Below are 17,468 nucleotides of genomic sequence, written 5' to 3' on the forward strand. Positions count from 1 at the left end.
GTAATCCATTCTACTGTAAAATAAAGATGTATTCTCTTCTACTATTATCAATAAAGATGTCTCCTATACTATTTTGAGTTAAAATTGCATATTCCTTAATGATATATATATATATATACTTGGAACCTAACTTATATAGTAAATAGGGAAGAAGTAGAATGAAATTATTTGATATTGTTATGTTTTAAATTTAAATTGTTTTTCTTAATTATTCAATAGGAGTATTAAACTCTCTAGTTGCTTTATAACACTATAAGTTAGGGAATATTATAAAAATTACGAAAGATTGGTGCTAGGATAAATCTTTAGTTTTCATATTGGAAAGATTCTAAGGATGGGGATATTCAATTTTCTTTTAGGTTTCCTAAACATCTAATGTGTTATTCCATTGCATCTTTAGATGATTTGGAGAGTTTGATAGAATTTTTAATCTCTATTATTTGCACTTCTATTTTTTTTGAAATTTGGGTGATTGCAGCTTTTTAGAAATCCTAATAGGAAAGACGTAACATAACAAATATGTCTCTTATCACTAAGAATTATCAATATCTCCCTGTTGCAGAATTAATATCTAGAAATGGCCTCAAGAACCACAAGGGTAGGGTCAAGTAATGGGAATGAAAGGTTCGATCAAATTCTTGATCTGCTCAATCAGCAAAGTGCAAGGATGAATGATCTCGAACAAGAGGTTCAAAGGGTCAGAGAAGTCCGACAGGAAGCGCCAAGGGTTGAGGAGCAACCCGACAACCAAGCCAGAATAGAGGAAGAGCTGGCAAAGGATTTAAAAAGGATAGCCCCGCCAAAGTTTGATGGAAAAACAATTGGCGATGGTGTAGAGGCATGGGTCATTGAAATGGAGAAATATTTTGGTCTTCACAATATGTCAAATGAAACCAAGGTAGTTTGGGTTGCTTATCAGTTGTCTGGTGAAGCTGCTACTTGGTGGGAAAATGAAAAGTCAGAAAGGAAACTACAACCAAGAGAGATCACTTGGGATTTGTTTTTACAATCCTTCAAGAAAAGATGGCTTCCACAATTATTCTTTGACAAGAAGATGATAGAATTTCAAAACCTTACTCAAGGTAGTATGTCGATAACACAGTACTGGGAGAAATTTACTAATCTCCTTAAGTACGTTCCGCAATACCAAATGGATGAAAGGTTCTGCATCCAGAAGTTCATTTTGGGATTAAGAACTGATATAGGAGCGGAGGTGGACATCCATAATCCATTAACCGTGGAGGAGGTATTTGAAAAGGCGACTAAGCAAGAGCAGAAGTTACAGCAGTTGGGGAACCTCTGAAAGAATGAGAACAACCGACCGAATTTCAGAAATAGAAATTTCCAAAGGAATCATAATAGCAAAAATCGGCAGATAAGAAATCTTAAGAGGGGACCTAACACCCAAGAGAAAGGAAAAGCAAATCAGTATGGAAATAAGAAAGCAAACTATAACACCAATGCTCAACAAAACATGGACAGAGGAAGGTCAGGTGGCCTCCTGGTCCTAGGGATGGGTGTTATAATTGTGGAGGAAATCATTACGCCTCCAATTGTCCATAATGTACCTCAGCACAGAGAGGATCATATCAGCAAGGAGCACCTCAACATCAGATTCACGCTACTATCGACAATCATCAAGCTGATTTCCAAGCTGCACCTATCTAGATCACGGGTAAGCTTTTTGGAAAAATAGTTTCTATTTTAATAGATACAGGAACTACTGAATGTTTTATTGATCCACAAGTAGTTTCTAGAATATATGTTAAACTTGGTTATATTTCAAATTCATGGATGGTTCAGTATGGAAATCGAGCAGAAAAGAGGGTAGATACTTGTCTATTTTGCAGTGAATTAGAACTTCCTAGTTTCCAAACCCAAGTTAACCTTTATGTTGCACGACTAGGATCATATGATGTGATCTTAGGTATTAATTGGTTGACTGAACATAAATCCATAGTGAACTATGAAGATAAGATCATTAGTTGCATGGATGATTTTGGGAATTACGTTGAAATTTTTGGATCTCAAAGTCCTCTTGAATTGAGATACATTTCAGCAATGCAACTCAAAAAGGCCCAAAGAAAAGGATGTTCCATCATTGCCGTCATGGTTAATGATTTGAATAATTTAGAAAAAAGTCCTATAGATTATCTTATCCTTGCAGAGTTTCTAGATGTCTTTCCAGAAGATCTTACCAAGTTACCACCTAAGAGAGAGTTCGATTTTTCTATAGAACTCTTACATGGAATGGAGTTGCAATCTAAGGCTCCATATAGAATGACAACAATAGAATTGTATGAGCTTAAGGCTCAATTGCAAGAATTGCTTAGGCAAGGTCTTATCAAACCAAGCGTATCCCCGTGGGGTGCACCAGTGGTCTTTGTCAAGAAGAAAGATGGTACTTTGAGGTTATGCATTGACTATAGGATGTTGAATAAAGTAACCATCAAAAACAGATATCCTCTACTCAGGATAGATGAATTATTTGATCAAATGAAAGGTGCATCTATATTCTCCAAGATCGATCTTCGATCCAGATATCATTAGTTAAGGATTAAGGATGAAGATATTCTTAAAATTGCATTCCAAACAAGATATGGGCACTATGAATTCATAGTTGTACCATTTGGTTTAACTTATGCCCCAGCAGCATTCATGAACCTCATGAATAGTATTTTTAGAGAATACTTGGATGAATTTGTTTTAATCTTCATTGATGACATATTGATCTATTCTAAGAATGAAGAAGAACATAAGAAGCACCTGAGGATAGTTTTGCAATGATTGAGAGATCGTAAACTTTATGGGAAATTCTCTAAGTGTGCCTTCTTTCAGGAAAAGGTGCAATACTTAGGTCATGTCATATCTGTTGAAGGAATTTCAGTTGATCCTGCAAAGATAGAAGCAATAGTAGATTGGCCAATGCCCCAGAATGTTTCAGAAGTTTGAAGTTTTATGGGACTTGCAGGATATTATAGAAAATGTGGAAGGATTTTCCAGGATAGCAGCACCAATTACCTCACTTCAGAAAAAGGAGAAAAGGTTCGAATGGACTGAGAAATGCAAGGAATCATTTCAACTCCTAAAGAAGAAATTGACAACAACACTAGTTCTAACAATACCAGATCCCAACGGACATTTTGTAGTAATTACAGATGCCTCAGGTGAAGGTGTGGGAGCAGTATTGATGCAAGAAGGAAAAGTGGTTGCATATGAATCATGAAAGCTAAAGCAATATGAGATGAATTATGCTCCACATGATTTAGAACTACTAGGTATTGTGCATGCATTGCAAATGTGGAGGCATTACCTTTTAGGGAAGCCTTTTGAGCTGAAAACGGATCATTTAGGATTGAAGTATATTTTTACACAACCTAGCCTATATGCAAGACAGAGAAGGTGGCTTGAATTTCTAAGTGAGTATGACTTTGGTATTGAATATATCCAAGGGAAGGAAAATAGAGTAGCTGATGCTCTCAGCAAAAGAAGACACCTTTCTGCAATGGTTACAACAAGGACAAATTTGAAGCAACAAGTGTTGTAGAATCTTTCCGAAGATGAACATTATATAAGAGTTAAACAAGCCTTGGAAAGAGACTCTTCAGACCATCGCTATGATGGATATGAGATAGAACAAAAGGGTATTTTGAGATATCAAGGAAGGATGTATATACAAGAAGGAGGACAGTTGAGGAAGTTGATCTTACATGAGATGCACAATACACCTTATTCAGGACACCCTGGAATAACAAAGATGGTAGCTGATTTGAAAACATTGTATTTCTGGCCTAGACTCCAGAAAGAAGTGGTTGAATATGTAGCACAATATCTAGAATGTCAAAGAGTAAAAGATAAACATGTTCATCCAGCAGGACTTCTATTTCAACATGTTATACCAGAATACAAGTGGGAGGTAATCAGTATGGATTTCATCCAAGGATTACCGATGATTAAGAATAAGCATGATACTATCTTAGTAGTGGTGGACAAGTTGACTAAAGCTTCACATTTCATACCTAGTAATCTAAAAGATAGATCATTTGTTCTTGCCAAGAAATTTGTGCAAGAAATTTTTTGATTACATGGAGTTCCAGAAACTATTATATCTGATAGGGATACTAGGATGACTTCCAGATTTTGGACAACATTGAATGCAGCATTGGGAACAAGGCTAAATTTTAGCTCAGCATATCATCCTCAAACTGACGGCCAAACTGAAAGGGTTAATTAGGTAGTGGAGGATCTTTTAAGAATGTATTGCATGGATCAGCAGTACAAATGGGAGGAGTACTTGCCCTTAGTTGAATTTTCTTATAACAACTTTCATGCATCATTAGGTATGGCACCTTTTAAAGCACTTTATGGGCGAAAATGTCACACACCTATCAACTGGGATAGATTAGAGGATAGGATCATTATTGGTCCAGATTTACTTAAGGAAATGGATGAACAGATGGTGTTGATTAAGACTAGATTGAAGGAAGCAACTGACCGACAGAAGAGTTATGCAGACCGAAATAGAACTTTTAGACAATTCGCTGTAGGAGATAAAGTCTTTTTGAGAGTCAAACCTCATAAGAGCTCTATCTCATTTGGAAAATCATCAAAATTGGCTCCAAGATATGTGGGACCCTTTGATCTACTGGAATTTATCAATCCAGTTGCTTATAGATTAGCTTTACCCCTGCTCTAGCTCGAATCCATAATGTCTTTCATGTGTCTTTATTGAAACCTTACAATGCTGATGCATCTCATATTCTTGATTGGCAATCCTTACATGTTCAGGATCTAGGGGTGGTGCTAGTGGAGCCCATCTGAATCCTTGATCAGCGTAGTGTGAAGCTATGTAGCAGAGATTTCATTCAGTATAAGGTTCAGTGGGACCAATATTCTGAGGATAGTGCTACATGGGAGGATGCTAAGACGATTGACCGTCATTTTCCTCATTTGCTTTCTTAGGAAATAACTGCTATTTAATTTTGGATACTTTGAAACAATTATTATTATTTTATGATGTAAACTTGGATAGCCTATGTGCTCTTGGTATTATTATTTGAATTTGAGGTAAGATTGACATTTCATGAGATATTATGGTTTTGTGAATATTGATGAGTGGCAAGACATCGAGATGATGTCTCTTCCAAGAGGGGAAGGATGTCACGAATCGTTTTATTTAATATTGTGCAAATTAAAGATGTAATGTGAATTTGAAATTCAAATAGATTAGATCATTCATAATCTATTATGAGGAAATATAATATGCTTCTTACTCCTGCAAATGATAAGAAATTCGATATTCTTTTGGCGTTCGTCATTGCTGATAAAATTTTGAGTGTAAGTAATGCAGGATGAGGTGAAGGAGGTCGAAGGCGAGAACACGAATCAGGTAGAATTGCTTTTAACTGAACGACTTCAATAGAAAAGGGAATCTTTCACACACCACATTAGGATTTATAATTTGCATCTTGAAAGTGTAGATGATTTAAATGATCTTATTGAGTGTTTGTTCAAACTAAAATGATGAAATTTGAATGAGTAGTAGATTGATTTAAATGTTTATATAGGTGCATTAATTGCATGATGTGAGAAGCGTTTGAAATAAACATAAGTTGTCTGAGTAATTGTGAAATAGTATGTTTTATGGCTAAAAGAGATAAATGTGTAGATGATTCAAAAATGAATATCGACCCTAGGTTTTTAGGTCCTTCTTGTTCAGATAAGTATAAATGTATGAAAATTATACTTACGAGTTTAAATTTTGTAAATTGAATAATAGTCCAATATATACATATGAGAAATTTATTTGATTATGTACATATATCAATAACCAATTATCATGAAATTTGACTTCGTCAAATTTCTTTTGTTGATTCATTCAAAATTTGTCTAAATAATAATAATTTCATCTATTTGTAAATATTAAATATAATTAGGAAATAAAAATTCGATACATATATTTGTTATCGAAGAAAAGGCTAATCAAAGAATATATTAAAACCAAAATCTAATGTTTTATAATAAAGAAAAGTGAATTATAAATTATAAAGCATACCATATTATATATCCCTTTATTTAAAACAAACCATATTACAAATATAGTTAATATATCCTTTTATTAAACATAATACTAATGTAGGGTGGCGGGTTGAAAAAGGAGGTGACGTGTACAGCAAATGAAAGAAGCCGCCTTGGTCGGTGTTTTAACAAACTCCCTCCACCCACGGTGGCCAACTTGGTCAGTGTAGACTCCTCCACCATGATAGCCGTATTGGACGTAGAACCCCCTCTACCCTCGGTGATTGCTAGCAAACTTTTAAACGCATGGTAGTCTTCCTCCACGCATGGTAGTCTCCTCCATCCACGGTGGCTGTTAATAGAGCCTTTAACGCACGTCATAACGTGGAGGCAAAGAAGTTTACAGAAGGCGTAGCTTAAGGAAAGACCACCGCCTACCACCACTTCCACTATCAAACATAAAGCAACGTATAAAACACTCCCTCCATCCTGTGGTCGCTGTCAAGCAATACACAGCACGATGGAAACTTAAAACTCTCTCTCATGACTTGGCATGCAACATTACTGCGGTAGTCGACAGATTTCATGCATGGAGAATATAGTTGCAACCGCATAAGTGGAACAATTAATATAACCCAGAGGATAGCAGAAAACTTAGCAGCAGATTTGAATAAATAGACGTAGGCACACTCTCACATATACATTCTTTTCTCACACGAAGTTAGAAGAACGAAATTCTTGAAGGGAGAGTTAGAAAGAATAGTTTGATAGAGAGTTAGATTAGTTTGATAGATAGAAAGATTAGTTTGATAGATAAGAAGATCAGTTGGAGAGAAAGAGAGACGTATGATCAAGGAATCGAAGCATTTGATGAAGAACGTCAAGGTCAAAAGCTCAAAATCCATTCTAAGTTACCATGAGGAGACGACTGCAATGTCCCCATTCAAGACCTCAAATCAATAAGGGTCATGATATGATTAAATAAGTTTAATTAAATATTGAAATTCATTCACATAATCTATGATCATAATAGAGAAATGAAGAATGATACAAGTAATAGCAGCAATAAAAGAAAATTGAATTCAGATGGAGAAGTCATGTGGAAGTGGGTTAATTGAAGTGAAGACCTCTGCAATGATCTCCTAAATCAGTATTGAATAAAAGGTGTCGAGAATATCCCCATAAGATGGCAATTGAGATCAGAGTAAAACATTGAAGGATAGTCATCATCCTAATTATTTCTTGCTCACTATGCAGAGGGATGACATATCAACAAGACGTCTGATCAGATTAAAGAAGAGTAAGACGCTGGAATAAAGAATACCTAAGGGTCGCAGAGATATCTAACATAATATTCAAGTATCGTATATAACATTGTAATAATTCTTACATAATAATTGGTTTATGGACAAATAGTGAAAGCAAAGATTGATACCATGAAGAATTCTTCTATTAACACAAAGCCCATGTGATGAATGGCTTTCAACAAACACATAAAATCATTGGTAGTTGTTAAATAAGATATGGACACCAATTATAATAGTAAACGTGTGATTATCTCAAGTAACTAATTAAGAATACAAGAATCTATCTAATGAGTGTGATTAATAATTATGAAGGGAAACAATCAACAAGAGACATGAGACGTGTCTCATCCTTGCGACTTTCCACACATAGCACTATAAAGAGTCAAGCGTATTCCTTGAAGAAGGAGGTTCTCATTCTAGTTTATTGGAGCTCAGGTTGAGAAAGACCATGGGCCCATAATTGAGGAGCATTCATGAAGCAGAATTATATCTGAGTTGGTCCCATTAGTATTGCACCATAATAATCACTATTAGGAGAAGATACGTTATGTCAAAGACAGTAACATATCACTGTGAGTGATATAATCATTTACCATTGCAGATAAATAGGAACATTAAAGAAACAATAGATCCTCACACCATTCTAAACAATGTCTAGAATCATTGTTACGTTGTTTATGTTTAAGGGCCAATATTAGACATAGACAATAAAGATCTCCTTTGCATATTCATCAATTTTCCATACTTGAGATAGCAAGATAAGTCTTTTCTTTTGAGCTATCCTTAAAATTTTAAATTAAATATCATAATGAAATGTTTCCAGTTTGGGTAAATTTTATGTGACAGTTCTCATGGTACAACTGAATGGTTGTCTCAGGATAAAAAATAGGAATTTTTCAATTGGAGACATTACAATCTAATAGTGTTATTGATATTATGCTTATGACAGAATTGAATTATTTCATTTATATATCATTTTGTTCTCTCAAGCCAAGGTGTGCATTAGAAAAGATAAAACAACGAAAATTATTGTGTAATAAATAAAAAATTTGAGTTTTCTTGTAATTGAGTAGTAATAACTATTAAATTCCTTCTAGTGTCATTGTCCTTTAATCAACACAAACTTCTTGTTTGGAAACAACTTTAGATCTTTGACAGGATTTGGGCATAACAACACCTTGCCAAATTAAATAATTTCATATAGTCTAGTTACTGTACGTACAAAATACAATTTCAGTTTTTAATGATTCAAAAGTGCACCAATCCTTCAATAGCATTATATTAATGGGAGAGTGCTCTAAATTCTTTCATATTTACTTTAAAGTATTCAATATTATTTTCTTTTTTTTGTTTCTTATATTTCATCTAGAAATAAAAATTAAATTAAATTAATTATTGATTTTTTATTTTTTTACTTTTAAAAATATTATAAATATTTATCTAAAACATATTATTTGAATTTTTTTTTCATGGATGCATTTTAAAATAATAACAATTAATGGAATGTAATAATCTATGTATAAAAAAAGTGTTAATTTTATCTTATGTTTGACATTATTTCATGGAACCAACTAAAACATACATGTTGTTTTGGAATTTTTCTATACTTTGATATGAATTTAAATGCCTTTCTTTCTATATAGAACTAGATAAAAATTGAAGTATAATTAATAACTAGCATCAATATATTAAATACATTAATCTAAAGAAATGAGGCTAGATATCAATTGGCGATATTTTATTTACCTTTAAATTATTTTATCTTAATTTAAATTATATTTATTGCATAAAAAATATTCAAATTTTATTGTATCATTAATTTTATTTTATATTTATATATTTATCTAAAACTTACAATTGTTGAGGGCATATCTTTGCTTTTATATAGTATTTATTTAAAAAATATTATTTTTATAGTTAATACTAATATTTTGATTTGTAAATGGTTGTCAAATTTAAGAATAGAAGAGTTTTTGTTAACACACCCCCACAAAAGCCCCACCTCCTTCCAGCTCTAGTTTTTGTCCTTGTGAACATCGTCACTAGGCTAGCCCTTTGTACTAAGGATAATGAGGATTAAATTATTTGCAAGAGATGCTGACAGAGTATAAGCTTGATAAGAGTGTTCTCTGGACTTAAAGTAAGGTTGACAAGTAGGTTTAAGAAAACAATTAACACAAATAAAAGGGTCTAGAATACAATGCTATGGACCATGAACAATCAGCAAAAAACAACTTTTAAAAATCTTAAATATTCTCCCATCCAATTATAAGGATTATAATAATATATCATATATGGAGATATAATTTTTTGAGATTTTAGTGTGGATAGAACATATGTCGGTCTTAGGTGTTCTATAGTTTGTATTATAGGGTTTCTATTGATATGTTAAAATTTGTGATTGGGTTGATATATTAAATAGAAAAGTAATATTTTAATTCATATTAGATTAACTATTAGTTTGTATTAAAGAATAATAAATTAAGATAGAGAATTTTTTTAACTTATTATTAAAAATTAAGAAATTTATTGTTTAAGTAATAAAAATAATATTTGGATATTTTTAAATAAAATAAATGGTAACCAAATTAAATAGTAGGATTTGAAATTAAAAAAAAAAAATTATGATCTTCTAAAATATTGTTAGCAAATTAATATTTAAACAATAAATTATTTATTTTTATAGTGGAGTTCGTTATTAGAATTTTATGTTTGGAGATTTGACAAAAGTTTGTTGATATGCATTTTGATATGTTAATAAAGTGGGTCAATAACTTGAAAACTCTTTCTATGAGACCTATCATGAGATCTTCAGAAATTACACACTTGATTTCATTTAAGGAATGTATTTGAACATTTCACTTGATTATTGTATCTAAACATTAAAGTAATTGCTAGATTTGGATTGTAATTAAACATGTGTTTAAAACAAACCTAGATGAGACCCATCTAGTGAGGCATACCTTACTATAGATCCTAATTAGATAGACTACCATGCTTACAAAGTTTGTATACCTTAAATGATAATTGATGATGTCATACCAATATGAATTAGGTAGGATACCTTAGGATGATGTTGTGTAATATTTATTGTGATGATTGAATGAATTTTCAATTATATAGACAATGGGTTAGATGTTGAGTCTTAAGTATTTGAAAAAAGAGGGGGATATATTACACTAAAATTGTATGGATAGAAATGATTATCATAATAAGAGATAGGTATAGAAGATATGATACATGGAATAATTATGATGCTCATTAGAAATACTTGGTATGAGCTAATTAGACCTTACTAAATCGCAAAAATAATAAAATATTAATACCTAAATCCGAGTATGCAGGTACATGATTCCATGGGCCATAGAAATTTGGAGGCTACACAAGAACCTTATGTGAACATAGTGAGCTCAATGTGTTTTCCATTAGGAAGGGTAATTTCTTGTTCATGATGTGAATTATGTTCATAATGCAATGCTTGCATGAGTGTTTGTTAAGTGTCATGTGTAAAAAGTTGTCGAGAATAAGTGGGTAAGGGTCCATGCGTAATGTGAGAATCATCATTAAGGTTCCCAAGGTGTGTAAGTGTATGTTATTATGTGACATGTTAATTTCAAGCATAAGGCTTTTGAATAATAAATGTGTAAACAATTGTCTAACTTTAATGTTAGGAGAATTAAAATATGCAATATAAGATTAGCAAGCCAAGTATCTCTTGGCTATGGGAGCTTATACCATGTCCTTATCATCTTGACCTATAGGTGATATTTACAAAAAACATTGAGTGCTAAAAAGAACCTTGATTGGTGTGATTATAGAAGTTTTAAGTTCTCAAGTTGGATAGCTATAGGTTGGGGGCCTATCCAAGGCCAAATCTTTCCAAAAGGGCAAGATATGTCCAATCAAATTTAGTCTTGTCAACAGTGGCAAAAATTATCGATTGGGAGTATATTTGTCACATTAATGACTAGGGGACTTGTAGGATATAGTTCGCAATCATACCTTCTACCTTCTAATGTCATGTTAGCTTGTGTCAACCTTAACATTCCCAAAAAGATCTAGTTTAGAAATTTTGTAATCTTTGGGGAGAGAAAATGAAAAATGAAGGAGAAGGTGACGCTTGTCACCTTCCCCTAAGAAGAGTTCAAAAAATACAGCTTCAAAAAGAACTAGGGGGTGAATCTTGAAAAAAAAGGAGTGAGGAGATAAAATGTTATTGTGAGAGGAAGAGAGAGAGTTTATTTATCTTGTTGGGTCTACACTTTACCATTGGGAAAAGATAACTGAGGATATGACTATATTTAACATTATAGTAATGTTAAATAACTTTGTAATCTAATAATAGGTGAGGATATGACTATATTTAACATTATAGTAATGTATGCATATAATAGTTCACACGTCAAGCATCAAGTTCATGTCAATAGTATGGTTGGTTTAGAGTAGATAAAAGTGGAGATGAAGGTAGAGGGGGAGAGGAAGAGGGAGAGAAATAAATAGATTAATTTATCATCATCCAATTTTATTAGGTGATAAAAATTATTTTACATACATTTAGATTAAAAAATAATAATAATAATTATTTTATAATTGAGTTAGGATAGATAATTAAAATTGAAGTATGCATTAGAATTAAATAAAGAGACAAGTGTTTGTAGTTTGAGAATTGATGATAGATAGATGATGTAGGTGTTAATTGGAATATTTTGTCATTGTTGGGAGATTAGTTATCTTAGTTTGATGAATGTTTCAAACTCGAAATTAATAAAGAGAATTATGTAAATGGATCTCGAACTTCATGAGCATGATCTCAATTATCATGAACTTCATTTAATGCACAAAATTGATCTTGTTGTGCGGGAATGGACTAATAGAATGTAATCATGAAAAGTGTTTCACCATTGTCTTATAGATACATGCATAAGTTAAGGTGGTGTCTATAGATATTGATTGGTTAAGTGAACAAGTTCTCCTAGGTCAATAATGACAATGAAAAATATCAAAGACATCATATGCAACCATGTAGATTGCCTATGTGATGATTCTACATTTTTAATTCTTTAAATAGTCTTTAGAATTTAATTGTTCTCTTATTATTACCCTTTTTAGCACGATGCTTATTTGTCCATGTAAAATTAAATGTACATTGTATTTCACTATCATGACATCACAACATAATGTATGAAAGATGTATTAGACTACTTCATAATGATTAATAAAAAGAATTATCTTAACATAGTGTATGAATGATGTATGAGACTACTTTGTAATGGTTAATATAAAAGATTGAAGAAGTTTAAATTTGAATATAAATTTGAAGTTTTAAGATTTAGACTCCATCTGTATTCATTATCTCATGATGATCTATATAAATAAAATAGCAATTTTGAATAAGAAAACAAATAAAAGAATTAAACTTAATACCAAAACATATCATTTATCAATATAATATCTCATTAAGTCGCCTTCAAAAAAATATACACAAAATTAAATAAAAGAAAATCCAATTTCACCTTTACACTTATATTTTGTTAAAACTAAAAAGAAACAAACCAGAGTCATTTAAGCCTCAAAGATTACGTAGGATCTTTTTTTGTTTTGTAAAATTGCATATATATTTATTAAATTATAATATTATTCCTACTTACTTAATATAAGTAAACATTGATAAATTTAATTGAAACAAAGATTACACTTAGAAAATGTTAGTATAAATCCAAGTTGAAGAAGGAGCGAGTGAAGGGGAATTTAAAAAAAAAAATCACTTTTATGATTATTTAAGAAAGTAAATACCTTAAGTAATTTTTAAAGGAAATCTCAATTATTTTATGAATAAAAACAAACTATTATTATTGAGTTTGAACCATCACATTAAATAATTATTGAGCTTTAACATCGAATGGTTAAAAGCATATTAAATAATTAAATTTTAAATTCTAAGTCCCGCGATTCTAAAGAGACGACTCCTCTAATTAGGTTTTTTGGGGCAATTTCCATAGAAATTAATCCATAGGTATTGTACAGAGAGCCGAATTGATTAAATATTGTTGCAACACAAACGAGAAGGAAAGGAGACAAATAATAACACTTATGTACATTTATGAGGATAATAAATAGTTTTTATTTAAAAAATTAAAGATTTAATATTTGATTTGATGTAATGAATTAAATATTTAAAGAGAAAATTGAATTTAGAGTCTAATTAATAGAGAGACAATTTTTAATTATGTATTTTGATTGACTCAATTAATGAAAAAAAAAAATTGAATGGATGCTTGCCTTGGCAAGACTAGAAATGACAATGACAGCATGCACGCATAATAGATGTGGAAGATTATTTATTGATGGCATATTATAATTTTGTTTTCTAAAAATATAAAGTTTAGTGTACATGCATAGAAGTCATTAATAAGAAATGATCACTTTTTTTATTTTAAATATAAACTTTATTGTACATACATAGAAATGATTAATAAGAAATGAGAATTTTTTTTTTTAATAGAAAGTTTATTGTACATGCATATAAGTCATTAATAAGAAATGACAACTATCTTTCAAAAACTTAATACTGTGTAACATTTGATATAAAATTTATAATTTAAAGAAAGGAAAAATTGAATTTTATGCCTATTGTTTGCAATATAAGCCAATAGAAATAAAGACAAATAGTATTTCTAAAATTATGAAATTAAAATAATAATTGTAGACTATAGAATTGTTACACAATTTTTTTTAATTCGATAAAATGATTGGTTGAATAAATTGCAAATGTGAATTCAATGAATGCATTAGTATCATGCCCATGACAGGGACTAATAAAAGTATTAACATTATTAATATGAAACAAGTGACTCGGTTCACCATTATATAAATAAATGATATTACTAGTCATAACTACAATATTAATGGTATTATAAACTTGATGCCAATAATATCATAAATGAGCAACCAATTATTAGTTATGTAGAAAAAAATAATATCATTGATTTATGGGTAGTTAAATAATAAAATGGCTTGAATTATAGCACTATTAATATTAACATTTAATAATAGACAAATATAACAATTTTAATGAATTAAAATTAATAATGTTTAAAGTATCATTCATGACAATAAAAATTCAGAGCTTAATTTTTTTTTTTAGTATATAAAACCATCATGTTAAGGCTTTGGGGTTAGCTTTGCTCATGTTGTTGGTATAAGCGTTGGGTCTTATTATACCATTAAATGTGCTAATATTACTATTAAATTAACTTATGGTTGAATCAATAACATCTCTATGGTTGTAACACCCTACCTTGTGTATAGCTAATACAACCCTAAATTGTTACATGTTTTTATTCAATAAGTTGTTAGATAGAATAAGGAATTATAAATGAGATGATTTTATGACAATATTTTTAACTAGCATTACCTAGTGAATGAAATAAAGAAATGATAGAAAATAATATGGTTTATAATTGGGATCTAACTATGCCTGTAAATATGCTGGTTACGTGTAGGAAGTAATGAGGACAATGGAAGAAAGGAGAAACACCTAATTTCAAATCAACTTCATTTATCAGAAGTTTCAAGTATAACCATCATGTTTTACTTAGAAGGAAATGAGGCTTTTTTATTCAACATAGATATTATTTATGAGGTCTATTATTGTGGGTTCTTAATGAGTGTTTTTGAGTCAATTACCATGTTTTAATTACAAAAATAGATCCTTGGGGTGTATACCCTTGAGGTGGAGGCCTATTGGGCATGAAATAAAGGCTCTAGGACTTGTTTTCACTCTCCAAAAGTACTCACTAAGATGAGTGACGAATTTGGAGGATAGATGAGTTGAGGGTACCCACTCCACCTCCATACCTCATTTATGAGGGAAGACTTAGGGGAATGGGGTGTCCTAATTGTTGTCCCCTATTAAATGAGGAAAAGACCTCATGGAGGAAGAGGATAGAAAGGTGACAAGTGTCACCTCCCCATCCAAGTCTTCTAGGTTGATCTCTCTTATATTGGATTTTCTGAAGAGGGAGTTGGGTCTTACCCACCTGTCCTTTTGGAGAACTCTTGCGGGGTTTTTAGAGAAAGGAGATAGATTGCAAGGAAGGAAGGAGCCCATCCTAGGAGAGATGAAGGTCAAAATACACATGTTTAGAGAGATAAGTTCTCCATTTCCTCTAATCCATTTTGTTTATTGTTACAAGTTTGAGATGTAGTGTTTATGTGGAGAAAAATATAAGAATTATGTAAGAGTTTTAGTTGTTGAGAGTAAATTTGTGGAGTGTGTGAGACTCTGCTATCTTGTGTCTAAATCAATCTTCATGCTCAGGTGTATGGCTAGAGTCTATGAGGCTCCATGATGCCATTATGGCTAGGAGGAAAGAAAGCCTTGTTTTTGTGGTTTTCCCAATGGCATACCATTATAAAGGAATTATTTGATGTTATTGAAATTAGTAGATGTGAAATCTGTCTGTGTATTTTCTTTTGTTTGAAGGCTCCTTTATGAAATGAAAAAGTTAATTTGTTCAATTTGATATATTTGAGTTTAGATCCCATTCTACAAGTTACATGAATCTTCTTATCCTGAAGAGAGTTGTATGGATAAGTAACTTAGAGGAACTATGTAAAAAAATTTCATTCTTTGTTAGAAGTATGTTCTGCTATATTTGCATATTCTTTTTGGTCTATTGAAGCTTCTCTTGCATATAATTCTTTATCGGAGACATTACATATATTCATCAAACATAAGGAAATGAAAAGAGGACGAAAATTATATTAATATTGAAGTTCAAGTTGTTTTCTATCTTCTTATTGCGATTTTGCAAAATCTCCAACCCTTTTGTAAGAACGCATTCAATAAGGGTAAGAAATTTATAGGCATATATATGCATGTAATAGTTGGGAACCTAGAAAATGTTTCCTCTATATGCTTCTTTCATATATTATAGCTGTAGACACTTAAAATTGTCTTGTCTAATTAAACAAATATTTTTATTTATTTAATTATTTTATCCTAATTCTTCTATTAATTAAATAAATCTTTATTTATTTAATTAACTCATTAATCTTCTTCTAGCCTTATTTCTCATTTAAATAAATACTTTTGTTTATTTAAATTGTCCTTCTCCTAAATTAAATAAATATTTTTATTTATTTAATTGATCCCATTTCCTCTATTAATTAAATAAATATTTATTTATTTAATTAATTCAATAGTCTTTTCTACCCATGACACATGTCATTCATCTCTTAATTCCTACATTACCTACCCTCTCATTATTTTCTTATTTCTTCTACCTACCCTGTAATCCTAGGTGGCCATTTATCTTTTACATCTCTCAATCTTATCCCTCCATTTCTCATAGTGTCTTCTATATAAGGAAATACTTCCTTCATTATCAACCCTAACTCCTGCACTAGCATTCAAACTTTTATATGCGATCAAGCCTACTTGCAACCACATTTCCATTCTTTGGTGAGCTCTTGTGCACACATAAAATCTGAGAGCAAATATATCAAGCAAGAACAATGGAGATAGGAAGAATGGAGATGCAAACCCTATTGTACATGTGATGGTATAATCTTTGTGATTTTGTTGATTTGCATTGTCTTAGATAATCTTCATATGTTATGGTGGATCTTTGTTGTTGTTAGGCTAGGGTTTTGTGGTTGACTTCATTTAGTCTTTCAATATTGTTGTTTCCATTTTCATCATAAACATTTTGGCACACTCGGTGGGACATGGATTTTTGTTAGATCTATGTTTGTTTGTTTTTTTATAGGTTTTTCTAACCCTATATTGCTATTTTGTAAAACAATTTGGAGAATAACATTGTGCAGCTAGGGTTTTGGACACAAAATTAAGATCTTGGAGAGATTTAATCCATTTTCACAAAAAGCTTGGAATTTTATCACCCAATTTTGTTGACAGGTTGAGAATAATAACAAGAGATTTCGCTAAAAAATTCAGATCTTTTGGAGCATATGTGGATTTTCTACAAATTTTTTATGAATTTTCATAAAAAAATAATTTTGAGAGAAAATGAATGAATTTTTCAGATTTTCTTATATTTTTGGAAATATCTCCAAATTATACATAGGATTTGTTCTTTGTGATTCAAATTTTGATGCAAAATATTTCCTAAAAAGATG

General features: G+C 31.1%; 1 protein-coding gene across 1 annotated transcript; it reads left to right on the forward strand.

Annotated features, from left to right (window-relative positions):
• The first annotated feature begins 577 nt into the window (after positions 1-577).
• LOC131036985 (uncharacterized) lies at positions 578-1,303 on the forward strand. Its single transcript, XM_057969013.2, has one exon. The coding sequence runs from the start codon at positions 578-580 to the stop codon at positions 1,301-1,303; it is 726 nt and encodes a 241-aa protein (XP_057824996.2).
• The last annotated feature ends 16,165 nt before the right edge of the window (positions 1,304-17,468 follow it).

Source organism: Cryptomeria japonica, chromosome 11 (assembly GCF_030272615.1).
Source record: "Cryptomeria japonica chromosome 11, Sugi_1.0, whole genome shotgun sequence".
NCBI lineage: Eukaryota > Viridiplantae > Streptophyta > Pinopsida > Cupressales > Cupressaceae > Cryptomeria > Cryptomeria japonica.

What these genes read in the sequence shown, in the direction of transcription:
- LOC131036985 (XM_057969013.2), top strand. Translation starts at nt 578, where the DNA reads ATGGCCTCAAGAACCACAAGGGTAGGGTCAAGTAATGGGAATGAAAGG.